This window comes from Agelaius phoeniceus, chromosome 31, assembly GCF_051311805.1.
Source record: "Agelaius phoeniceus isolate bAgePho1 chromosome 31, bAgePho1.hap1, whole genome shotgun sequence".
Lineage (NCBI taxonomy): Eukaryota > Metazoa > Chordata > Aves > Passeriformes > Icteridae > Agelaius > Agelaius phoeniceus.
In genome coordinates, this window is record NC_135295.1 from 1109253 (window position 1) to 1135475 (window position 26223).

Sequence of the window (26223 nt, forward strand, 5' to 3'; positions counted from 1 at the left end):
AATCCCGGCCGCTGTCACCTCCCGGGGGGGTTCGGGGCCAAAGCCAAATCCAACGCCCCAAAATTTGGGATCTGCTGTGGGAGAGGGCCTGGAGAGGGAGCAGCGATCCCAAATTTGGGAATATTTCAGGGAGGGAGGCTCTGGGGAACGGGGGGAGTGGGATTGGGGCCGGGATTTAAAGCTGGGAAGAGAAATCCCAGGGAACAGAAATTCCGGGAGTCAGAATCCCAAGGAGACAGAATTCCCTGGGAAACAGAATTCCAGGGAGACGAAAATTCCAGGGAACAGAAATCCAGGGAAAGAGAAATCCTGAGAATCAGAATTCCAGGGAAAACGGAATCCCAGGGAAAACAGAAATTCCAGGGAATAGAATTCCCAGGAATCAGAAACCCTGGGGAAGAAGAAATTCCGGGAATCGGAATTCCAGGGAAACAGAAATCCCAGAAAAACAGAAATCCCGGGAATCAGAAATCCAGGAAAAACAGAAATCCTGGGAAATAGAATTGCCAGGAATCAGAATTCCAGGGAAAACAGAATTCCAGGGAAACAGAAATCCCGGGAAAACAAAAATCCCAGGAATCAGAATTCCAGGAAAACAGAAATCCTGGGAAATGGAAATCCCAGAGAAACAGAATTCCAGGGAAAACAGAATTCCAGGGAGACAGAAATTCCCGGGAATACAGAATTCCCGGGAATCAGAAATGCCAGCAAATTCCAGAATTCCAGGAAAAATAGAATTCCAGGGAAAACAGAATTCCCGGGAAAGAGAAATCCCAAGAGACAGAATTCCAGAGAAAAGAGAAATCCAGGGGGAATCCGAAACGCAGTGAGACAAAAATCCAGGGATTCAGAATTCCAGGAAAACAGAATTCCCAGGGAAACCAGAAACCCCGGGAAAAAAAAAAAACAGAATTCCAGGGAAAAAAAACAGAATTCCAGGGGAAAAAACAGAATTCCAGGGAAACTCCCCACCAGGGAACATCTCTCGGTGGCCACCAGGAGGGGACAGGGGACAGGGACAGGGGACAGGGGACAGGAACAGGGGACAGGGACAGGGACATCTCCTGGTGGCCGCGGTGCTGCTGGGGCTGAGGGCCCTTCCCACACCCACCCCTGTGGGGAGCATTTGGGGGAATTTGGGGCTGTTTTGGGGGATTTTAGGGGATTTTTGTGGGAATTTGGAGGGACTTTAGGGGAGATTTGGGGTCCCTGAGAGGATTTGGGGACCCTGGGTAGGGGGGGGTTTGGGGTCTCTGGGGGGGATTTGGGGTTTCTGGGGGGGGGTTGGGGTCTCTGGGGGGGGATTTGGGGATCCTGAGGGGGATTTAGGGAGCCTGGGGAGTATTTGGGGAGACCCTGGGGGGATTTGGGAGCCTGAAGGGATTTGGGGACCTTGGGGTGTCCCAGACCTCAGGGCTCAGGGACAAACGCAGAACAGCAGGAACTGAATAATCCCCAAACCCAACAAATCCCATAAAAACCCCCCAAAAAACCTTCTCAAAAAAAAAAAAAAAACAAACCCAAACCCTCATTCTGCTCAGATCTGGGGGTGTTTTACCCCCAAAATGTGCCCCAAAAACCCCAAAATCCCCAGGCCTGAGCCGCCCGTGTTTGTGCCCGGGGATGATTTAGGAGCTGGGGCTGAACTTTTTGGAAATCCCAGCCCTAATTAACGCAGCTCATTAAGGGCCTGAATGGGGCCATTAACCCAACGTGCCCCAATTTGGCCTCGTTTGGAGCTCCCCGAATTTCGGCTTCGCTTCCTGTTTGGAGCCTCCGCCGTGCCCTAAAAGGCCCCGGTGAGTCAGGGTTGGGGTTTTTGGGGGAAGGGAGAAGGTGAGCAGGGCTTGGGATGGTTCAGGGTTTGGGTTTGGGGATGATTCAGGGTTTGGGATGGTTCAGGGTTGGGGATGATTCAGGGTTTGTCACTGGTTTGGTTTTTAGGGCTGATTTTGGGGCTGGGTTTGGGGCCTGTTCCAATTTTGGGGCTGGGTTTTGGGGTTGATTCAGGGTTTTGGGGCCAGTCCTGATTTGGGGGCTGGATTTTGGGCCTGGTTCAGCCTTTGGGATGATTCAGGGTTTGTCACTGGTTTGGTTTTTAGGGCTGATTTTGGGGCTGGGTTTTGGGGCTTGTTCCAATTTTGGGGCTGTTTTTTGGGGCTAGTTCAGAGTTTGGGGTGATTCAGGGTTTGTCACTGGTTTGGTTTTTAGGGCTGATTTTGGGGCTGGGTTTTGGGGTTGATTCAGGGTTTGAGGTTTGTTCCAATTTTGGGGCTGGATTTTGGGCCTGGTTCAGGGTTGGGGATGATTCAGGGTTTGTCACTGGTTTGGTTTTTAGGGCTGATTTTGGGGCTGGGTTTTGGGGCTTGTTCCAGTTTTGGGGCTGGGTTTTGGGGTTGATTCAGGGTTTGGGGTTTGTTCCAATTTCGGGGCTGTTTTTTGGGCCTGGTTCAGAGTTTGGGATGATTCGGGGTTTGTCACTGGTTCAGTTTTTAGGGCTGATTTTGGGGCTGGGTTTTGGGGTTGATTCAGGGTTTTGGGCCTTGTTCCAATTTTGGGGCTGGATTTTGGGCCTGGTTCAGCCTTTGGGGTGATTCATGGTTTGTCACTGGTTTGGTTTTTAGGGCTGATTTTGGGGCTTGTTCCAATTTTGGGGCTGGGTTTTGGGGTTGATTCATGTTTTTGGGACTGGCTCTGATTTTGGGGCTGGATTTTGGGCCTGGTTCAGCCTTTGGGGTGATTCAGGGTTTGTCACTGGTTTGGTTTTTAGGGCTGATTTTGGGGCTGGGTTTTGGGCCTTGTTCCAATTTTGGGGCTGGATTTTGGGCCTGGTTCAGAGTTTGGGATGATTCTGGGTTTGTCACTGGTTTGGTTTTTAGGGCTGATTTTGGAGCTGGGTTTTGGGGCTTGTTCCAATTTTGGGGCTGGGTTTTGGGGCTTGTTCCAATTTTGGGCCTGGTTCTTGGGGCCGATTCAGGTTTTGGGGTTGGATATTGGGGCTGCTTTTGGGGTTTGTTCCAATTTCGGGGCTGGTTCAGGGTTTGGGATGATTCAGAGTTCGTCACTTGCTCAGTTTTAGGGCCAGGTTGGTTTTTGGGGCTGGTTTTTGGGGCTAGTTCAGGTTTTGGGGTTGATTTTGGGGCTGATTCAGGGTTTGGGGTTTGTTCCAGTTTTGGGACTGGTTCAGTTTCAGGGCTTGCTCCAATTTCAGGACGGCTCCATTTTATTGTGACCATTCCCTTTTTTGGCACCATCCCATCCTTTCCACCTCCTCCAACCCTCCCTCCTCCTGTCGTTTTCCCATTTATTTTTTTAATTTAATTTAAATAAAATTCCCAACATCCTCCTATTGTTTTCCTATTTTTTTAAATTCAAATAAAATCCCCAACCTCCTCCTGTTGTTTTCCCATTTTTTAATTTAATTCAAATTAAATCCCCATCATCCTCCTGTTGTTTCCCTTTTCTTTCATTTAATCAAATTACTTATTAAAAAAAATTAAAATAAAATAAAATCAATTTTTAAAAAACTAAAATCTTTTTTTTTCCCATTCAAATAGATAGATTCAGATTCAAATAAAATGAAGATATTTCATTTAAATAAAGCGTTTCATTTAAATAAAATCAAAATATTAAAAATAAAATATTTTTTTTCCCATTCAAATAGATAGATTCAGATTCAAATAAAATGAAAATATTTCATTTAAATAAAGCGTTTCATTTAAATAAAATCAAAATATTCAATTTAAATCAAGTGTTTAATTTAAATAAAATCAAAATATTCAATTTAAATAAAGTATTTAATTTAAATAAAATAAAAATATTCCATTTAAAGTATTTAATTTAAATAAAATAAAAATATTCAATTTAAATAAAGTATTTAATTTAAATAAAGTATTTAATTTATATAAAATTATCGTATTTCATTGAAATAAAATTAAAACATTTCATTGAAATAAATTAAAATATTTCATTGAAATAAAATTAACACATTTCCTTGAAATAAAATCATTTTTTTTCAAAAATAAATTTAAATAAAACTCCTTTCCAATTTTTTTTTTATTATTATTTTTTAATTTTAATTTTAATTTCCTTCACCCCTCCCCAGCAGCTGCTCCGAACCATTTTTTCCACCTGGAGGAATTCCTGAAAACCCAGCCCCGGTCATTCCCTCGCCGGCAGCCGCGTCCCGCCCGGGGCTGGAATTCCGCTCCCATTCCGCTCCCAGGGTGACACACGCGCCACCCCCGCGGCCGCGTCCCCCCCTCCGTGTGTCACCCGCTGCCACCGCCGGGTCACCTCCCCCGGGGGACGCGGCCCCGCTCTCGTCACCACCGGGAGCTGTTTGAAATACGGAGGGGGGGAAAGAAAAATAAAAATGGGTTTTAGCAGAGAAACACAGCAGAGAAAAGAGAATTTTTTTTGTTTGTGCCCCCAAAAAATACAGTGGGGAAATGTGGGGTTTTAGTACCAAAATATAGTGGGGGAAAAAGGGATTTTAGTCCCAAAATATAGGGGGGAAATGTGGGGTTTAGTACCAAAATATAGTGGGGGAAATGTGGGGTTTTAGTAACAAAATATAGTGGGGGAAATGTGGGGTTTAGTACCAAAATATAGTGGGGGAAAAAGGGATTTTAGACACAAAATATAGTGGGGGAAATGTGGGTTTTAGTACCAAAATATAGTGGGGGAAATGTGGGGTTTAGTACCAAAATATAGTGGGGGAAATGTGGGGTTTTAGTACCAAAATATAGTGGGGGAAATGTGGGGTTTAGTACCAAAATATAGTGGGGGAAATGTGGGGTTTAGTACCAAAGTATAGTGGGGGAAAAGCCACTTTTAGTCACAAAATACAGCGGGGAAATGTGGGTTTTAGTACCAAAATATAGTGGGGGAAAAGCGACTTCTAGTCACAAAATACAGGGGGGAAATAGGGGATTTTAGTCCCAAAATATAGTGGGGGAAAGGGGATTTTAGACACAAAATACAGGGGGGAAAAAGGGATTTTAGTCGCAAAATATAGTGGGGGAAAAAGGGATTTTAGTCGCAAAATACAGTGGGGGAAATGTGGGTTTTAGTCCCAAAATACAGCAGAGAAAAGAGACTTTTTGCCCCCAAAAATACAGCGGGGAAATGTGGGTTTTAGTACCAAAATATAGTGGGGGAAAAAGGGATTTTAGACACAAAATACAGGGGGGAAATGAGGGATTTTAGTCCCAAAATATAGTGGGGGGAAAGGGATTTTAGTCCCAAAATATAGTGGGGGAAAAGCAACTTTTAGTCCCCAAATACAACAGGGGAAAATGGGTTTTAATCCCAAAATACAGTGGGGGAAATGTGGGGTTTAGTACCAAAATATAGTGGGGGAAAAAGGGATTTTAGACACAAAATACAGGGGGGAAAAGGGATTTTAGTCCCAAAATATAGTGGGGGAAAAAGGGATTTTAGTGCCAAAATATAGTGGGGGAAATGTGGGGTTTAGTACCAAAATATAGTGGGGGAAAAGGGGATTTTAGTGCCAAAATATAGTGGGGGGAAAGGGATTTTAGTCCCAAAATATAGTGGGGGAAAAAGGGATTTTAGTACCAAAATATAGTGGGGGAAAAGCGACTTTTTGCCCCAAAAATACAGGAGGGAAATGTGGGGTTTAGTACCAAAATATAGTGGGGGGAAAAGCGAATTTTAGACACAAAATACAGGGGGGAAATGGGGGATTTTACTCCCAAAATATAGGGGGGGGATGTGGGTTTTAGTACCAAAATATAGTGGGGGGAAAAGGGGATTTTTGCCCCAAAATACAGTGGGGGAAAAAGAGGGTTTTAGTCCCAAAATACAGCAGAGAAAAGTGAATTTTAGTCATAAAATACAGGGGGAAAATCGGGTTTTGGTTCAAAAATACACTGGGGGAAAGTGAATTTTTTGTCCCAAAATACAGTGGGGGGAAAGTGGATTTTAGACACAAAATCCAGAGGGGAAAAAGTGGATTTTAGACACAAAATACAGAGGGGAAAAAGTGGATTTTTGCCCCAAAATACAGAGCAGGACACCCTGGGGACCCTGTGCCATCCTGGTGGCTGCCAGCCCATCTTTTATCCATGTTTTTAACACCTTTTTTATCCACATTTTTTACCTTTTATCCACGTTTTAAACCTGTTTTTTAACCACGGTTTTAACCATTTTAAAATCCATTTTAACCTGGTTTTTATCCATCTTTTAACTCATTTTTTTTCCATGTTTTAACCCATCTTTTATCCACATCATCCGTGTTTTTACCTCATTTTTTTACCCATTTTTTATCCATTTTTATCCATATTTTTAACCCATTCTTTATCCATGTTATCCATGTTTTTTACCCATTTTTTTATCCATTTTTACCCATATTTTTAACCCATTCTTTATCCATGTTATCCATGTTTTTTACCCATTTTTTATCCATTTTTACCCATATTTTTAACCCATTCTTTATCCATGTTATCCATGTTTTTTACCCATTTTTTACCCATTTTTTAATCCATTTTTATCCATATTTTTAACCCATTCTTTATCCATGTTATCCATGGTTTTTACCCATTTTTACCCATTTTTTATCCATTTTTATCCATATTTTTAACCCATTCTTTATCTGTGTTACCCACGTTTTTTACCCATTTTTTACCCATTTTTTTATCCATTTTTATCCCTATTTTTTACCCATTTTTTACCCATTTTTATCCATATTTTTAACCCATTCTTTATCCATGTTATCCATTTTTTTTACCCATTTTTACCCATTTTTTACCCATTTTTTACCCATTTTTATCCCTATTTTTAACCCATTCTTTATCCACGTTACCCCCCTTTTTTTTACCCATTTTTATCCATTTTTTTACCCACTTTTCATCCATTTTTAACCCGTCTTCACCTCCTTTTGCAACCCATTTTTAACCCACGTTCCCAACCCATTTATTGTCCGCCTCTTTAACCTGTTTTCAATTAAACGCCGGCTTTAATTAAGCCATGCTTTTAATTAAACCGTGTTTTTCCAGCCCGTGCTGCTTTTCCACCCTTCCCTCACCTCGGGAGCTGCCCCAGGGGCCGGAGCAGCCCCGAGGCTCCTTTGTCCCCTCTGTGCCACCCTGCTCTGTCCCCTCGGTGCCACCGCGGCCGGGTGCCCTCACCCCCAGCCCTGCCCGTGCCGCTTTTGTCACCGCGGTGCCACCACCTCTGTCCCCTCGGGGCCACCGGGGATGACGCGGAGGTGTCACCTTGGATGGGCATGGGGATGGGGACGGGCTCTGATTAATTCCAGGAGCAGCTGGAAAACAACCGGGGCTGGGGAAGGCGAGGCTGGCGTGGGGACAGCAAGGGGACAGCGAGGGGACAGCAAGGGGACAGCGAGGGGACAGCGTGGGGACAGCGAGGGGACAGCGAGGGGACAGCATGGGGACACCACAGGGACACCATGGGGACACCACGGGGACACCGCCAGGAGCTGGCCCAGCCTGCAGCCTCCTCGTCCCTTGTGGTCCTTGTCCCGTGTGACACTGGGGGACAGATGGGGATGGATGGGGACAGATGTGTCACCTCGGGGTCACCGAGCTCTCGGGGACAGCCGGGCCATTGTCACCAGTGGTAGCCCCTCTGTGGGGTTCTGTGCCAGCCCCGGTGTCCACACTGCCGGTGTCCATCCTGGTGACCGTCCCCAGTGTCCATCCTGCTGTCCATCCTTAATGTCCACTGCCGGTGTCCATCCCATGTCCATCCTTGTGTCCATCCCCAGTGTCCATTCCCAATGTCCATTCCCATTGTCCATTCCCAGTGTCCATCCTTGTGTCCATCCCCAGTGTCCATTCCCAGTGTCCATCCCCAGTGTCCATTCCCAATGTCCATTCCCATTGTCCATTCCCAGTGTCCATCCTTGTGTCCATCCCCAGTGTCCATTCCCAGTGTCCATCCTTGTGTCCATTCTTGTGTCCATCCCCATTTTCCATCCCTGTGTCCATCCTGTGTCCATCCCCATTGTCCATTCCCAATGTCCATTCCCAGTGTCCATTCTTGTGTCCATCCTTGTGTCCATTCCCAATGTCCATTCCCAGTGTCCATTCTTGTGTCCATTCTTGTGTCCATCCTTGTGTCCATCTCCAATGTCCATCCCCAGTGTCCATTCCCAGTGTCCATCCCCAGTGTCCATTCCCAGTGTCCATTCCCAGTGTCCATTGCCAGTGTCCATCCTTGTGTCCATGCCCAGTGTCCATCCTGTGTCCATCCCCATTTTCCATCCCTATTTTCCATCTCCAGTCCCATCCCCATTGTCCATCCCCATTGTCCACCCCTGACATCCACCCCTGTTTTACACCCCCAATGTCCACCCCCATTGTCCACCCCCATTTTCCATCCCTATTTTCCACCACCAATGTCCATTCTCAATGTCCACCCCCATTGTCCACCCCGTGTCCACCCTTTTTACACCTCAATGTCCACCTTATGTCCCTCCCATTGTCCACCCCCATTGTCCACCCCCATTGTCCACCCCATTGTCCACCCCAGTGTCCACCCCAGTGTCCACCTCTATTTTCCACCCCGTGTCCCCCTCGTGTGCTCCCCGTGTCCCCTCCCGTGTCCCCCTCGGGCCGTGTCCCCTCTCCCCCGGTGCGGTCCCGGGGCGGTCCCGGTGCGGTCCCGGTGCGGTCCCGGGGCGGTCCCGGTGCCCCCAGTGCCGGACGCGGCCCCGCACGTGCCGGGCCGGGCCCGTTCCCAGCGGGGCCGGGCGGGAGCGGCCGCGGGATCTGGAGCAGTTGGTGGCCCCGGGGCCGGGGTTTGGCCCCGCCGGGACAGCGGCAGAGCCGGCCCGGGCGGTCCTGGAACGGCGGAAGGGCCGAGAGCGGCCCCGGGGCAGAGCCGGGCCGGGCGGGGCCGGGCTGGGCACGGGGGTGGCACCGGAGAGGGGACACGGAGCGGGGGGGGACACGGAGCAGGGAGGGGGACATGGGACTGAAGGGGGGACATGGGATTGACAGGGGACATGGAGCAGGGAGGGACATGGCACTGAGGGGACACGGCACAGAGATGGCACTGGGGAGGGAAAAGGCACGGAGAGGGGACATGGCACTGAGGGGACACAGCACAGAGAGGGGACGTGGCACTGAGGGGACATGGAACGGGGTGGGGACGTGGCACTGAGGGGACATGGAACGGGGTGGGGATGTGGCACTGAGGGGACACGGCACAGAGAGGGGGCACAGCACGGGCATGGGGTCACAGGAAGAAAAGGGGTGACAGCACCAAGAGGGGGCCACTGTCACACACTGGGGCTGGGTCACTGTCACCCACTGTCACATGGCCCTGTCCCGTGTTCCCCATCCCTGCCACTGTCGCTGTCCCCAAGGGTTCCATCCAGCGCCATTTGTCACCATCCCATCTCCTCCATCCCTGCCATGTCCCAACTTCTCCATCCATTCCTGTGTCCCTGTCCCATCTCCTGTTGTCACCTCCCTGTCCCCAACACTTCATCCACCACTATGGCCCTGTCCCATCTCCTCCATCCCTATGATTGTCCCTGTCCCCATGGGTGCCATCCAGTGCCATGTGTCATTGTCCCATCTCCTCCATCCCTGCCCGTGTCCCTGTCCCCCTGCCCGTGTCCCTGTCCCTGCCATGTCCCTGTCCCTGCCATGTCCCTGTCCCCCTGCCCGTGTCCCTGTCCCTACCCATGTCCCTGTCCCTGCCCGTGTCCTTGTCCCTGCCATGTCCCTGTCCCCCTGCCCGTGTCCCTGTCCCTGCCATGTCCCTGTCCCTGCCGTGTCCCTGTCCCCCTGCCCGTGTCCCTGTCCCCCTGCCCGTGTCCCTGTCCCTGCCATGTCCCTGTCCCTGCCATTGTCCCTGTCCCCCTGCCCGTGTCCCAGTCCCCGTGCCCGTGTCCTTGTCCCCCTGCCCGTGTCCCTGTCCCCCTGCCCGTGTCCCTGTCCCTGCCATGTCCCTGTCCCTGCCATGTCCCTGTCCCCCTGCCCGTGTCCCTGTCCCTGCCATGTCCCTGTCCCCGCGGTCCCGGTGGGTGCCCGCGCTGCCCGCGGGGGCCGGTCGGAGGAGGGACCCGCAGCCCTTAAACCCCGCTCCAGCCCCACCTTTAATCCCTCCGAGTCCCGCTGCGAGCCCAGAACCCTCCGGGGACCGAGCTGCCACCTCTGTCCCCCTGTCCCCGGTGTCCCCCCGGTGTCCCCCCGGTGTCCCCCCGGTGTCCGGCCGGGGTCCGGCGGGCCGGGCGCTCCCTAATTAGGGGGTAGGAGCGGAGCAGGGCGGCAGCCACGCACAGCTCGGAGCCACTCACTCATCCCGCAGGAATCCTCCCCACGGGGAGGAGCGGCCCCGGCCCAGCGCCTAAAAGGGCCCCGCACGGGCCGGCTGCTCTCGGAGCCTTCCTGCACCTTCCTCCTCCTCCTCCTCCTCCTCCTCCTCCTCCCTGCTGCTGCTGCGCGGCGCCATGGCAGGGCACGGCGCCAGCCTGCTCCTGCTGCTCGGGATGCTGCCAGGTAGGACCGGGCACCGGGCACGGACGGGTGTGCGAGCACCGGGCGGAGCGAGGGACGCGCACCTGGGCACACCTGGGCACACCTGGGCACACCTGGGCACACCTGGGGCTCCGGGCACACCTGGGTACACCTGGCACACCTGGGGCTCCTGCACACCTGGGGCACACCTGGGCACACCTCGGGCTCCTGTCACACCTGTGGCTCTGGCACACCTGGGGTTCCTGGGCACACCCTGGGCACACCTGGGCACACCTGGGGCACACCTGGGCACACCTGGGGCACACCTGGGGCACACCTGGGCACACCTGGGGCTCCGGGCACACCTGGGGCACACCTGGGGCTCCGGGCACACCTGTGGCTCTGGCACACTTGGGGTTCCTGGGCACACCTGGGCACACCTGGGGCACACCTGAGGCTCCTGGCACACCTGTGGCTCTGGCAGACCTGGGGGTCCAGGCACACCTGAGGCTCCTGGGCACACCTGGGGCACACCTGGCACACCTGTGGCTCTGGCACACCTGGGGCTCCTGGGCACACCTGGGGTTCCTGGCACACCTGAGGCTCCTGTCACACCTGTGGCTCTGGCACACTTGGGGTTCCTGGCACACTTGGGGTTCCTGGCACACCTGGGGCACACCTGTGGCTCTGGGCACACACATGACCCTGGGCACACCTGGGGCCACACACGTGTGGCTCTGGGCACACCTGGGGCACACCTGGGCACACCTGTCACATCTGGGGCACCTGGGCACACCTGTGACCTCCACCAGGGTCCTGTGCTGGTTTTTGGGGTTGCAGGTGTGGGGTCAGGACCTGCCAGGTGTGGGGTTTTGGTGCTGCAGGTGTGGGGTCTTTGGGGTTGAAGGTGAGGGAGTTTTGGGGCTGTAGGTGTGGGGTCAGGACCTGCCAGGTGTGGGGGCTTTGGTGCTGCCAGGTGTGGCATTTTTGGGGCTGCAGATGTGGGTTTTTGGGGCTGCAGGTGTGGGGTTTTTAGGGCAGCAGGTGTGGGGTTTTTAGGGCAGCAGGTGTGGGGTCAGGAGCTGCCAGGTGTGGGGTTTTTGGGGCCGCCAGGTGCGTCAGGGCACAGATTTGGGGTGCCATGGGTCCCTGTGCTGCAGGTGTGGGGTCAGGGGTGTCGGGGCACAGTTTTGGGGTCCCTGTGCCCCATCCCTGCCCTGTGTGGGTCAGGAGCTGCAGGTGTGGGGTGCTCTGGTTGTCATTTCGGGGGTGGCAGTGCCGTTTCTGGATGTGACAGCGCCGTTTTGGGGTCAAAGTGCTGCTTTGGGGGGTGACAGTGCCATTTTGGAAGGTCACGATGCCATTCCTGGATGTGACAATGACATTTTGGGGGTGACAGTGCCATTTCTGGTGTGACAGTGCCATTTCTGGTGTGACAGTGCCATTTCTGGATGTCACAGTGCATTTCTGGGGGTGACAGTGCCATTTGGAGGGTGTGGCAGTGCCATTTTGGGAGGTCACAGTGCCATTTTGGGGGTGGCTATGTTGTTTAAGGGGGTGACAATGCCATTTGGAGGGGTCCCAGTGCCACTTCTGGGGGTGACAATGCCATTTCGGGGGGGTGACAGTGCCATTTCTGGTGGTGACAGTGCCATGCCAGTGTGTGACAGTGCCATGTCGGGGTCTGACAATGCCATTTCGGGGGTTAACCGCGTCATTTTGAGGGGTGACAACGCCATTTTTGGGGGTGTGACAGTGCCACGCCGGGTGCGCCAGTGCCGTGCCAGGCTGTGACGGTGCCATTGTGTCCCCAGCTCTCCTGGTGGCCGTCAGGATCAATGGCAAGGGCCGCGAGGTTCTGTACCTGGCCAAGGGCGACTCGGTCAAGCTGGGCTGTCCGTATGTCCTGGAGCCCGAGGACAACGGACCCCAGGGCGTGGGGATCGAGTGGATCCAGATCAGCCCCGAGAGACCCAGCCCCGAGAACGTGGTGAGGAGAGCGGGGGCTCGGGGGGCTCGGGGGGCTCGGGGGGCTCGGGGGGAGCCCGGCTGAGAGGGGAGGGACAGGCGGGACAGTGGGGAGGGACAGGGAGGGATGGGGAGGGACAGAGAGGGACACAGAGGGACAGGAAGGGACAGGGAGGGACAGAGGGGGACAGAGAGAGGCACAGAGGGAGACAGAGTGGGACAGGGAGGGACAGGAGGGACAGAGGGGAACAGGGAGGGATGGAGAGGGACAGAGGGGGACACAGAGGGACAGGAAGGGACAGGGAGGGACACAGAGGGACAGGGAGGGACAGGGAGGACAGGGAGGGATGGGGAAGGACAGAGGGGGACACAGAGGGAGAGGAAGGGACAGAGGGGGACACAGAGGGACAGGGAGGGACAGGGAGGACAGGGAGGGACAGGGAGGGACAGAGGGGGACAGGGAGGGATGGAGAGGGACAGGGAAGGACAGGGAGGACAAACAGAGAACAGAGAGGGACAAAGGGGGACAGAGAGGGACAGAGAGGGATGGAGAGGACAGAGAGTGACAGACAGGACAGGCAGGGGACAGGCAGGGACAGGAGGGACAGAGAGGGACAGAGGGGACAGGAGGGACAGGGACAGACAGGTGGGACAGGGAGGGACAGACAGGACCGGGAACGTTGGAAAGGGCAGGGAAGGACCAGGCAGGGTCTGGAAGTGCTGGGCAGGACAGGGACAGGCAGGAGGGACAGGAAGGACAGAAAGGACAGGCAGGGACAGGAAGGGACGAGGAGGGAGAGGAAAGGACAAGGAGGGACAGGCAGGGACAGGCAGGGACAGGAAGGGACAGGAGGGACAGGAGGGACAAGGAGGGACAGGCAGGACAAGCTGGGATGGGATCAGATGGAGCCCGTCTGAGCAGGCAGGGACAGACAGGGACAGGACAGGGACAGGACAGACAGGACAGACAGATGGGGCAGGGCAGGGAAGGATCAAGCAGGGTCTGGAAGTGCTGGGATGGGAAGGATGAAGTGGGACAGGAAGGGACAGACGGACAGGACAGGCAGGACTTGGCAGGGCAGGGAAGGATCAAGCAGGGTCTGCAAGTGCCGGGATGGGAAGGATGAAGTGGGACAGGAAGGGACAGACAGACAGGACAGGCAGGACTTGGCAGGGCAGGGACAGAGCAGGCAGGGTCTGGAAGATGAAGCAGGACAGGCTGGGAAGGGATGGGATCCATGGGCTGGGGCCCAGCTGAGCAGGCAGGGACAGGGACAGGCAGGACAGGGACAGGGACAGGCAGGACAGGGACAGGGACAGGCAGGCAGGGACAGGGACAGGGACAGGCGGGACAGGGACAGGCAGGGACAGGGACAGGGACAGGGACAGGGACAGGGACAGGGACAGGCAGGACAGGGACAGGGACAGGCAGGCAGGGACAGGGACAGGGACAGGCGGGACAGGGACAGGCAGGGACAGGGACAGGGACAGGGACAGGGACAGGGACAGGGACAGGCGGGACAGGGACAGGGACAGGCAGGACAGGGACAGGGACAGGCAGGCAGGGACAGGGACAGGGACAGGCGGGACAGGGACAGGCAGGGACAGGGACAGGGACAGGGACAGGGACAGGGACAGGCGGGACAGGGACAGGGACAGGCAGGACAGGGACAGGGACAGGCAGGGCAGGGACAGGCAGGGACAGGCAGGCAGGGACAGGCAGGACAGGGACGGTCTGGAAGGACAGGGACAGGCAGGACAGGGACAGGCAGAAGAGGGAAAGTCTGGACAGGGTCTGGAAATGCTGGGCAGAGAAACACCAGGCAGGGACAGGCAGGACAGGCCAGAGGGACAGGCAGGACAGGCAGGACAGGCTGGACAAGCAGGGACAGGCCAGAGGGACAGGCAGGGACAGGCAGGGACAGGCAGGGACAGGCAGGGAAGGTCTGGCAGCGTCTGGGAAGGACCAGACTGGGCTGGGCTGGGCTGGAGCCCTGCCAGGAATGCAGGGACAGGCAGGGACAGGCACAGGCAGGGACACAGGGGACAGGCAGGGACAGGCAGGGACAGGGACAGGCAGGGACACAGGGGACAGGCAGGGACAGGCAGGGACAGGCAGGGACAATCAGGAAGAGGCAGGAAAGGAAGGAGCAGGCAGGGACAGGCAGAGACACAGGGGACAGCAGGGACAGGGACAGGCAGGGACAGGCAGGGACACAGGGGACAGGCAGGGACAGGCAGGGACAATCAGGGACAGGAAAGGACCAGACAGGCACAGGAGGGGACACAGAGATGCGAGGAGGGCACAGAAGCCCCAGGACAGACAGGACGGGGAAGGATGAGCAGGGAGAGGCAGGAAAGGAGCAGGGCCAGGCAGGAACAGGCAGGCCCAGAGCTGAGCCTAACTCTAACCCAAGCCTAACCTTAACGGAGCCTAACCCTCACCTAAACTCAACCCAAACCCTCATTCTAGCCAAACAAAACTCTAATCCCAAATCCCACCCTAAGCACCCAACCTTAATCTAATCCAAACCCTACCCAAACCCAACCCAAACCCAAACCCAACCCTAACCCTAATGAACCTTAACCCTAACCTAAACCCAACCCAAACACTAATCCTAACCAACCTAAACCCAACCCAAACCCAAACCAAACCCAAACCAACCCAAACAAACCCAAACCAGACCCAAACCAAACCCAAACCAAACCCAAACCTAAACTCAACCCCAAGCCCAAACCCAAACCAACCTTAACCAACCCTAACTCAACCTACTCCAAACTCAACCCAAACCCAACCTTAACTCAACCCTAACCTAAACCCAACCCAACCCCTGATCCTAACCAACCTTAACCAACCTAAACCCAGCTCCAAACCCAACACAAACCCAACCCAATCCCAACCCCACTCAACCCAACCTAAACCCAACCCAACAGCAAACCCGACCCAAACCAACTCAAACCCAACTCAAACCCAAACGAAACCCAAACCTAAACTCAACCCCAAGCCCAAACCCAAACCCAACCCAAACCAAATTTAACCCAACCCAAACCCAACCTTAACTCAACCCAAACCTAACCCAACCCAACCCCTGATCCTAACCAACCTTAACCAACCTAAACCCAACCCAAACTCAACCCAAACCCATCCCAAACTCAACCCAAACCCAACCCCACTCAACCCAACCCAAACCAACTTTAACCCAACCCAAACCCAACCTTAACTCAACCCAACCTAAACCCAACCAAACCCAACTCAACCCAAACCCAACCCAAACTCAACCCAAACCCAGCCCCACTCAACCCAACCCAAACACAACCCAACCCAAACCCAACCCAAACCCAAACCTAAACTCAACCCCAAGCCCAAACCCAAACCAACCTTAACCAACCCTAACTCAACCTACTCCAAACCCAACCCAAACCCAACCCCACTCAACCCAACCTAAACCCAACCAAACCCAACCCCACTCAACCCAACCAAACCCAACCCAAACCCAACCCAAACCCAACCCAAACCCAAACCAAACCCAAACCAAACCCAAACCTAAACTCAACCCCAAGCCCAAACCCAAACCAACCTTAACCAACCCTAACTCAACCTACTCCAAACACAACCCAAACCCAACCAAACCCAACTCAAACCCAACCCAAACCCAACCCAAACCCAACCCAAACTCAACCCAACCGAACCCCAAACCCAAACTCACCCCCACACGCCACCAGCCCCGCGCCCCCCAGGCCGCGCTGACGCTGTCCCCGTGTCCCCGTGTCCCCAGTTCCTGTCCTACCAGGACCACCACGTGAACTACGGCAGCTCGGGGCTGCAGGACCGCGTGGCCTTCGTGCAGACGGACCCGGGCCAGCGCGACGCCTCCATCCGCGTGGCCGACCTGCAGGAGAGCGACACCGGCACCTACCAGTGCCGCGTCAAGAAGAACACGGTGGCCGTGCACGAGGTCATTGTCACCGTGCAAGGTGAGAGAGCACCCTCTGCGCCACCCGTGTGAGGCCCCGGTGTCACCTGTCCCCTCCCCGCCCCGCGTCAAGGTGGCCTTGGCTCCTTGTGGTCGCGCTTCTCTGTTGGTGGCACTGGCAGTGTCACCTGTGCCCCTTTCATGTGGCACTGACAGTGTCACCTCTGCCCCTCTCATGTGGCCCTGGCAGTGTCACCTGTGCCCCTCTCATGTGGCACTGACAGTGTCACCTCTGCCCCTCTCATGTGGCCCTGGCAGTGTCACCTGTCCCATTCCCAAGTCCCCTTCCTGGCTGGCCCTTGGTGGCACCTGTGGTGGTGTCACCTGTGCCCCTTTCATGTGGCCTCCAGTGTCACCTGTCCCACGCCCAAGTCTCCTTCCTGGCTGGCCCCTGGTGGCCCTGGCAGTGTCACCTGTGCCCCTCTCATGTGTCACCTGTGCCCCTCTCATGTGGCACTGACAGTGTCACCTGTGCCCCTTTCATGTGGCACTGGCAGTGTCACCTGTACCCTCTCATGTGGCACTGACAGTGTCCCTCATGTGGCCCTTGGTGGCCCTGACAATGTCCCCTGTCCCCCATCCAGGTGGCCCTGACAGTGTCCCGTGTCCCCCCGCCCCAGGTGACTCCTGTCCCCTCACACTCCCGGGTGTCCCCTCTCCTGGGTGGCCCCTGGTGACTCCGATGGTGTCCCCCTGAGTGGCCCCGGCAGTGTCCCCTGTCCCCCCCATCCATCCCTGTCCCCTTCCTGCATGTCCCCCATCCCTCCCTTGTCCCCTGCTCCCCAGGCTGTCCCTGCTGGTGTCCTTGTCCCCCTCCCGTGTGTCACTGTCCCCTGGGCTGTCCCTGCCAGTGTCACCGTGTCCCCTGCTGCTGTCCCTGGGTCCCCTGCCAGTGTGGCAGTGTCCCCTGCGCTGTCCCTGCTGGCATCACCGTGTCCCCTGAGCTGTCCCCTGCAGTGTGGTGGTGTCCCCTGCCGGTGTCCCTGTGTCCCCTCCGGTGTCCCCATGTCCCCTGGGCTGTCCCCTCTGGTGTACTGGTGTCCCCTGATGCTGTCCCCATGTCCCCTGACGCTGTCCCTGTGCCCCCTGGGCTGCCCCCTACTTGTGTCCCCGTGTCCCCTGTCTCTGTCCCCGTGTCCCCGTGTCCCCTGTCCCAGTGTCCCCTGATGTGTCGCGTGTCCCCTGCCGCTGTCCCCTGGGCTGTCCCCGCCCCTGTCACAGTGTCCCCTGCCACTATCCCCATGTCCCCTGCCCCTGTCCCGTTGTCCCCGTGTCTCCTGGGCTGTCCCCCGCTGCTGTCCCGGTGTCCCCTGCCGGTGTCCCGCTGTCCCCTGAGCTATCCTGGTGTCCCCTGATGCGTTCCCCGTCCCTGTCCTGGTGTCCCCTGACGCGTCCGTGTGTCCGTGTGTCCCTGACGCGTCCGTGTGTCCCTGACGTGTCCGTGTGTCCGTGTGTCCCTGACGCGTCCGTGTGTCCCTGACGCGTCCGTGTGTCCGTGTGTCCCTGACGTGTCCGTGTGTCCCAGCAGAGAAGCCGGCGGTCCCGCAGTGCTGGAGCGAGGGGGAGCTGATCGAGGGGGGGTCGGTGCTGCTGCGCTGCTTCAGCCGGGGGGGCACCGCGCCCCTCTCCTACCAATGGGCAAAGCTGGCCGAGGGCTACGGCGGGGGGCGCCTGCCCGCGGGCACCCTGCAAGGTGGGTCTGGGGGCTCAGGGGGGCACCGAGGGCATTTGGGGGGGAATTTGGGGGTGTCCCTGTGCTCGGGCACCCTGCAAGGTGGGTCTGGGGGCACCAAGGGGCACCAAGGGCATTTGGGGGGGTCTGGGGGTGTCCCTGTGCTCGGACACCCTGCAAGGTGGGTCTGGGGGCTCAGGGGGGCACAAAGGGGCACAAAGGGGCACCAAGGGCATTTGGGGGGGTTCAGGGGGGATCTGGGGGTGTCGCTGCCCGCGGGCACCTTGCAAGGTGGGGGCCCTGGCTGGGGGTGCACGGGGTGGGGAGGGGGGTCAGTGTGTCCGTGTCTGTGTGTCCATGTCCGTCTGTCTGTCCGTGCCTGTGTGTCCCTGTGTGTCCATGTCCCTCTGTCTGTCCATGTCCCTGTGTGTCCCTGTGTGTCCCCGTGTCCCTGTGTCTGTCCGTGTCCCCGTGTCCCCTCCCTCCCTCTCCGGGAGGGCGCGGGTGACACCGAGGTGACAGTGCCACCCGTGCTGTCCCAGGCCGTGCCCCCGGTGACCTCCTGATCCGCAGCGTGACCGTCGCCCACGCTGGCACCTACCAGTGCCGTGTCACCAACCGCGTGGGCTACTCGGTGTGCCAGCTGAACCTGAGCCCGGGGCCACGTGAGTGACACTGGGGACATTGGGGACATCACTGGGGACATTGGGGACACTGGGGACATTGGGGACATCGGGGACATCATGGACATCATTGGGGACATTGGGGTGTGCCAGCTGAACCTGAGCCCAGGGCCCTGTGAGTGACACTGGGGACACTGGGGACATCACTGGGGACACTGGGGACATCACTGGGGACATCACTGGAGACAGTGGGGACACTGGGGACACTGGGGACATTTGGGACATTGGGGACATTGGAGTGTGCCAGCTGAACCTGAGCCCTGGGCCCCGTGAGTGACACTGGGGACATCACTGGGGACACTGGGGACACTGGGGACACTGGGGACATTTGGGACATTGGAGTGTGCCAGCTGAACCTGAGCCCTGGGCCCCGTGAGTGACACTGGGGACATCACTGGGGACACTGGGGACACTGGGGACACTGGGGACATTTGGGACATTGGGGACACTGGGGTGTGCCAGCTGAACCTGAGCCCGGGGCCATGTGAGTGACACTGGGGACACTGGGAGTGACACAGGGTGGCACCGGGATGTCTCAGGTGCCAGGGTGTCCCAAGGGTGGCCCTGGGGTGGCACCGGGGATGGCTCTGGATGGCACCAGGGTGTCCCTGGGTGTCCCTGGGTGTCCCTGGGTGGCACCATGGTGTCCCTGGGTGTCCCTGTGTGGCCCGGGCAAGGGCTGGCAGTGACAGGCTGTGTCCCCGTGCCAGGCGGGCGCCAGGCTGGCATCATTGTGGGCTCCATCCTGGGCTCCCTGCTCCTCCTCAGCCTCCTGGGGCTGCTCATCTGGGCACTGATCGCCCGCTACCAGCGCAAGGAGTGCCAGCGCGCCTGCAGCGACTGCCGGTGGGTGCCGGGGCTGGCACGGGGGGCACGGGGTGGCACTGGGCTGTACTGGGCTGTACTGGGCTCTGCTGGGCTCTGCTGGGCACCAGTGACTGGCACTGGGCTCTACTGGGCTGTACTGGGCTCTACTGGGCTGTACTGGGCTCCAGTGACTGGCACAGGGCACTGAGGGACACCAAGGGGTGACACCAGGCAGAGGAGAGTGGCACAGGGCACTGATGGTCACCCAGGGGTGCCAATGGGTGTCACCAAGCTCGGGTGGGTGGCACAGGGCACCGATGGTGACCCAGGGGTGCCACAAACACACGGGAGGGGTGGCACAGGGCACTGATGGTCACCCAGGGGTGCCAATGGGTGTCACCAAGCTCGGGTGGGTGGCACAGGGCACCGATGGTCACCAAGGGGTGCCAGTGGGTGTCACCAAGCAGGGGTGGGTGGGACAGGACACTGAGGGACACCAATGGGTGTCACCAAGCTCGGGTGGGTGGCACAGGGCACCGATGGTCACCCAGGGATGCCCATGGGTGTCCCCAGCCCCAGCTGCGCGCCCCCATCCACCGCGGGCGGTGCCAACCCCCCCCCTGTCCCCGAGTGCCACCCGTCCCCCGGGCGGTGCCACCTGACGATGTCGCCGCGCCCACCACAGGAGCAGCACGGGGGGCACCATGCCCCGGCCCTGCGCCGCCTGCGCCCACCACTCGTACTCCCCGCACGGCATCAGCTACATGCAGTGCCAGCACGGCGACAGCGACGAGCGCGCGGCCGCGCTGCTCTGCAACGACGGCATGCGACACCAGGTCACCTGTCCCGCGCTGTGACACCGCGGCGACACCGCGGCGGCGACACGGAGAGCGACGGACAGAGCGACGGACAGAGCGACGCGGAGAGCCCGCCCGCCAAAGCGACGGCAGGAGCGGCTCCCGAAGCCCGGAAAAAACCCCTAAAAAGCGCTAAAAATCTTACAAAATTTATTCAGAAAAGCCATAAAATCTTACAAAATCCCACAGAATTCCCCATAAATTCCATAAAATATTTCAAAATCCCCAAAAAGTCCTGGAGCTCCCTCACGGGGACAGGGACAGAAAGAGCCGGCCCGACAAAGCGACGGCAGGAGCGGCTCCTGAAGCCAAAAAAAAAACCCTAAAAAGCTTCAAATTCCTACAAAATGTCTTCCGAAAAGCCATAAAATCTTACAAAATACCACAGAATTCCATATAAAATATTTGAAAATATCCCCCAAAAAAATTCCTGTCCTGGAGCTCCCTCACGGGGACGGGGACAGAAAGAGCCGGCCTGACAAAGCGACGGCAGGAGTGGCTCCCGAAGCCCGAAAAAAAACCCTAAAAAGCGCTAAAAAAATCCTACAAAATTTATTCGGAAAAGCCATAAAATCTTACAAAATCCCACAGAATTCCATATAAAATATTTCAGAATATCCCCCCCACCAAAAAAAAATTCCTGTCCTGGAGCTCCCTCACGGGGACAGGGAGAGCCCGCCCGACAAAGCGACGGCAGGAGCGGCTCCCAAAGCCGAAAAAATCTTAAAAAGCTTCAAAATTCCTATAAAATCGTTCAAAATCCTACAAAATCCCACAGAATTCCTCCCAAAATTCCATAAAATCTTCAAAATCTCACAAAATTCCTGTGCTGGAGCTCCCTCGCGGGGCCGCCACAGGAACGGGGACAGGGAGAGCCCGCCCGGCAAAGCGACGGCAGGAGCGGCTCCCGAAGCCCCAAAAAAACCCTAAAAAGCGCTAAAAAAAATCCTACAAAATTTATACAGAAAATCTTACAAAATCCCACAGAATTCTATAAAATATTTCAAAAATCCCCCAAAAAAATCCTGTCCTGGAGCTCCCTCACGGGGACAGGGACAGAAAGAGCCCGCCCGGCAAAGCGACGGCAGGAGTGGCTCCCGAAGCCAGAAAAAACCCTAAAAAGAGCTAAAAATCCTACAAAATTTCTTCGGAAAAGCCGTAAAATCTTACAAAATCCCACAAAATTTCCCACAAATTCCACAAAATCCTTCAAAACCCCCAAAATTTCCTGTCCTGGAGCTCCCTCACGGGGACAGGGACAGAAAGCGCCGGCCCGACAAAGTGACGGCAGGAGCGGCTCCCGAAGCCCAAAAAAACCCTAAAAAGCTTCAAATTCCTACAAAATATCTTCCGAAAAGCCATAAAATCTTACAAAATCCCACAAAAATTCACACAAATTCTATAAAATCTTCAAAAATCTCACAGAATTCCTGTCCTGGAGCTCCCTCACGGGGACAGGGACAGAAAGCGCCCGCCCGACAGAGCGACGGCAGGAGCGGCTCCCGAAGCCCGAAAAACCCCAAAAAAGCTTCAAAATTCCTATAAAATCGTTCAAAATCCTACAAAATCCCACAGAATTCCTCCCAGAATTCCATCAAATCGTTCAAAACCCCACAAAATTCCTGTCCTGGAGCTCCCTCGCGGGGCCGCCACGGGGACGGGGACAGCGAGAGCCGCCCGGACAAAGTGACGGCAGGAGCGGCTCCCGAAGCCCCAAAAAAACCCTAAAAAGCTTCAAAACCCCACAAAATGCCCCCAAAATCCCCTCCTCGCACCCCCGCTCGGCTCTCCCCTGGTTTTGTTGCTTTATTTTGGGGTTTGACCCCTTTTTTTTACGCCCCCCCCATTCACATTCCCCATTCCCATTCCCCATTCCCAGTTCCCAGTCCCCATTCCCACTCCCCATTCCCAGTCCCCATTCCCAGTTCCCATTCCCAGTTTCCCCAGCCCCCCCACGGTGTCATTGTCACCCTCTGTCCCCGCCCGGCCCCAAAAGCGGCCCCGCCCCCGCCTTTGGGATTTTTTGGGGTTTTTTTTTGGGGTCGGTTCAGAACGGAGCCAAAGGAAAACGAACCCAAAACCAGGAAAAAAAAAAAAAAAGGAGAAAAAAAGGAAAAAGAAAGAAACGGAAATGGAATAAAATTGAGAGAATTGAGATGGGAGTGGCGTGACAGGGGACAGAGGGGACAGGGGAGGGGGACAGAGGGGACAGGGATGGGGACAACGGATGGGACAAAAATGGCGAAAGGGATGGGGACAAGGATGGGGACAGAGGGGACAGGAGGGGACAAACCGAGCAGGACGCTCCAAGCCAAGGATGCCCGGAGGTGACATTCGTGTCCCCAAGCCGCCCCTCTCAGCGGCCGGAGGTGGCTTCTGTCCCCTCCCCCGGGGGACACGGGGCTGAGGGGACACGGGGGTGGGGCGGGGAACAGGGGACGTGTCCCTGTCCCTGTCCCCTCCTGTCCCTGTCCTTGTCCCTTTCGTGTCCCTGTCCTCTCCTGTCCTTATTTTATTCCCTGTCCCTGTCCCTTCGTGTCCCCTCCTGTCCCTATCCCTTCGTATCCCTGTCGCTGTCCCCTCCTGTCCCTTCATGTCCCCATCCCTGTCCCCATCCTTGTCCCTATCCCTTTGTGTCCCGTCCTGTCCCTGTCCCTATTCCCTGTCCCTGTGGGTCCCCATCTGTCCCTGTTCTCTCCTGTCCCCTCCTGTCCCCATCCCTGCCCTGAGACCCGCCCCGTGTGGGGCGGAGCCATCGAGGGCGTGGCCACAGACCGGGCGCGGCGCGCGATGATGACGTATTTGGCCCCGCCCCTCTGCGAGGCCCGTAACGGTCGCCAGGGGGCGCGCGCGGCCGTTGCCGGGCAACGCAACATGGCGGGGCAGGTGGGGGGGGGGCGGGGGAAATGGGGAAAAAAGGGGAAAAAAGGGGAAAAAATGGGGGAAACGAGGCGGGAAAAGGGGGAGGAAAGGGAGGGAAAGGGGAAAAGGGGGGACAGGAGGTTCAGGGGTGGCGGGGGGGGGGTCCCGGCTCTGAGCGGCCCCTCCCCCTCCCCAGTACGAGGACGCCTTCAGCCACCCCCGGCTGCAGAGCTGGACCGTGCCCCGCCCCCCCCCGAAGGTACCCCCCGAGCTCGGCCTTGACCCCCCCCCCAGACCCTGATCGGGACCCCCAGACCCCCCCCCAGATGTGACCTGGACCCTTGGACCCCTCCTCAACTCCAGCCCAGCCCCCCCGGAGCCCTCTGAGACCCCCAAACCCCCTCCAAGGACCCCCCAGGACCCCCCCAAACCCCACCCCAGGACCCCCAAACCCCCTCCAAGGACCCCCAGGACCCCCAAACCCCCTCCAAGGACCCCCCAGGACCCCCCCAAACCCCACCCCAGGACCCCCAAACCTCATCCCAAGACCCCCAGGACCCCCCCAGCCCAGTCCTGACCTCCTCGGGACCCCCCCAAACCCCACCCCAGGACCCCCAAACCTCATCCCGAGACCCCCAGACTCCTCCCGGGGCCACCAGGTCCCTCCAGCCCAGGTCTGGTCCCCCCAAATCCCTTCCCAAGACCCCCAAACCCCTCCCAGGACCCCCAAACCCCTTCCCAAGACCCCCAAACTCCTCCCAGGACCCCTAAACCCATCCCGGGACCACCAGGATCCCTCCCAACCCAGTGCTGATCTCCCCCAAAACCTCATCCCAGGACCCCCAAACCTCACCCCAATACCCCCAAATCCCTTCCCAGGACCCCCAAACCCCTCCCAGCGCCCCCAGGCCGGTGCTGACCCCCCCAACCCGACCCCCCCCCAGCTGCCCACCCCTCGCCCGCCCACCCCGTTCATCGCCGACGATCGGGGGCACCTCCTGCCGCACGTGCCGCGATCCAAGGTGAGCCCGGGGCACTTTTGGGGTCATCCCCCGCTCCCGGGACAGTTTTGGGGGTCCCCCCTCGGTCCTGGGCCAGTTTTGGGGTCATCCCCCGCTCCCGGGACAGTTTTGGGGTCCCCCTGCCCGCTCCTGGGGCAGTTTTGAGGTCCCCTCCCATTCCGGGGCAGGTTTGGGGTCATCCCCCGCTACTGGGACAGTTTTGGGGTCACCTCCTGGTCCCGGGGCAGCTTTGGGGTCCTCTCCCATCCCAGGGGGACACCGGGGCAGTTTTGGTGTCTCCCCCCTCGCTCCCGGGGCAGTTTTGGGGTCCCCCCTCGCTCCCGGGGCAGTTTCAGCGTTTCCCCCCCGCAGGTGTCACCCTGGGGCACCTTCCTGGGCACGTGGGCGATGCCAGCGCGGATCCCCCCGGCCCGCCTGGACCGCAGCGCCCGCTCGCCCGGGGCCGCCCAGCGGCTGGAGCGGGAACAGCCCCCGGCCCTGCGGAGAGCCTGCAACGGCATCAGGACACGGGTGACCGGCAAGGTGACACCCTGGGGACACACAGGGACACACCTGGGACATGGGGACACACCTGGGGACACAGCTGGGGACATGGGGACACACCTGGGGACACAGCTGGGACATGGGGACACACACAGGGACAGCCCCTGGCACTGCAGAGAGCCTGCAACGGCATCAGGACACGGGTGACCGGCAAGGTGACACCCTGGGGACACACAGGGGACACACCTGGGACATGGGGACACACAGGGACACACACAGGGACAGCCCCTGGCACTGCAGAGAGCCTGCAACGGCATCAGGACACGGGTGACCGGCAAGGTGACACCCTGGGGACACACAGGGACACACCTGGGACATGGGGACACACTTGGGATACACAGGGATACACAGGGACACAGCTGGGGACACAGCTGGGACATGGGGACACACCTGGGGACACACACAGGGACAGCCCCCGGCCCTGTGGAGAGCCTGCAACGGCATCAGGACACAGGTGACCGGCAAGGTGACACCCTGGGGACACACAGGGACACACCTGGGGACACAGCTGGGGACATGGGGACACACCTGGGACACACAGGGACACACCTGGGACATGGGGACACAGCTGGGACATGGGGACACACACAGGGACAGCCCCTGGCACTACGGAGAGCCCACAATGGCATCAGGACACGGGTGACCGGCAAGGTGACACCCTGGGGACACACAGGGGACACACCTGGGAACACAGCTGGGACATGGGGACACACCTGGGACATGGGGACACACACAGGGACATGGGGACACACCTGGGGACACACCTGGGGACATGGGGACACACACAGGGACATGGGGACACACCTGGGGACACAGCTGGGACATGGGGAGACACACAGGGACAGCCCCTGGCACTGCAGAGAGCCTGCAACAGCATCAGGACACGGGTGACCGGCAAGGTGACACCCTGGGGACACACCTGGGGACACAGCTGGGGACATGGGGACACACACAGGGACATGGGGACACACAGGGACACACCTGGGACATGGGGACACACACAGGGACATGGGGACAAACACAGGGACAGCCCCTGGCACTGCGGAGAGCCTGCAACGGCATCGGGACACGGGTCACCAGCAAGGTGACACTGCTGGGGACACACAGGGACACACCTGGGAACACACCTGGGGACACAGCTGGGACATGGGGACACACACAGGGACAGCCCCTGGCACTGCAGAGAGCCTGCAACGGCATCAGGACACGGGTCACCGGCAAGGTGACACCCTGGGGACACAGCTGGGACACACCTGGGGACATGGGGACACATTTTTGGGGCTGTTCCCACAAGGAGAGAGCTCCCATTCCCTCCCATTCCCTCCCAGTCTCTCCCATTCCCTCCCATTCCCTCCCAGTCTCTCCCATTCCCTCC

General features: G+C 57.4%; 2 protein-coding genes across 2 annotated transcripts; both read left to right on the forward strand.

The window, feature by feature from the left end:
- The first annotated feature begins 10453 nt into the window (after window positions 1-10453).
- On the forward strand, window positions 10454-21044 carry VSIG8 (V-set and immunoglobulin domain containing 8). Its single transcript, XM_054653809.2, has 8 exons — window positions 10454-10502; window positions 12275-12450; window positions 16205-16403; window positions 16987-17022; window positions 17928-18095; window positions 18617-18739; window positions 19450-19603; window positions 20250-21044. Exons 1-8 carry the CDS (start codon window positions 10454-10456, stop codon window positions 20419-20421), a joined length of 1077 nt encoding a protein of 358 aa, XP_054509784.2. The 3' UTR covers window positions 20422-21044.
- Window positions 21045-23218: 2174 nt separating this feature from the next.
- CFAP126 (cilia and flagella associated protein 126) lies at window positions 23219-24995 on the forward strand. Its single transcript, XM_077191893.1, has 4 exons — window positions 23219-23307; window positions 23480-23542; window positions 24228-24305; window positions 24657-24995. Exons 1-4 carry the CDS (start codon window positions 23296-23298, stop codon window positions 24993-24995), a joined length of 492 nt encoding a protein of 163 aa, XP_077048008.1. The 5' UTR covers window positions 23219-23295.
- Window positions 24996-26223: the final 1228 nt, after the last annotated feature.

Bases quoted from the DNA above. Each gene is read 5' to 3' on its own strand.
- CFAP126 (XM_077191893.1), top strand. The intron at 23,543-24,227 runs GTACCCCCCGAG...ACCCCCCCCCAG, and splicing joins TGCCCCGCCCCCCCCCGAAG to CTGCCCACCCCTCGCCCGCC. The intron at 24,306-24,656 runs GTGAGCCCGGGG...TCCCCCCCGCAG, and splicing joins CGCACGTGCCGCGATCCAAG to GTGTCACCCTGGGGCACCTT.
- VSIG8 (XM_054653809.2), top strand. From the start codon at position 10,454: ATGGCAGGGCACGGCGCCAGCCTGCTCCTGCTGCTCGGGATGCTGCCA. The intron at 18,740-19,449 runs GTGAGTGACACT...TGGCAGTGACAG, and splicing joins GAACCTGAGCCCGGGGCCAC to GCTGTGTCCCCGTGCCAGGC. The intron at 19,604-20,249 runs GTGGGTGCCGGG...CGCCCACCACAG, and splicing joins CGCGCCTGCAGCGACTGCCG to GAGCAGCACGGGGGGCACCA.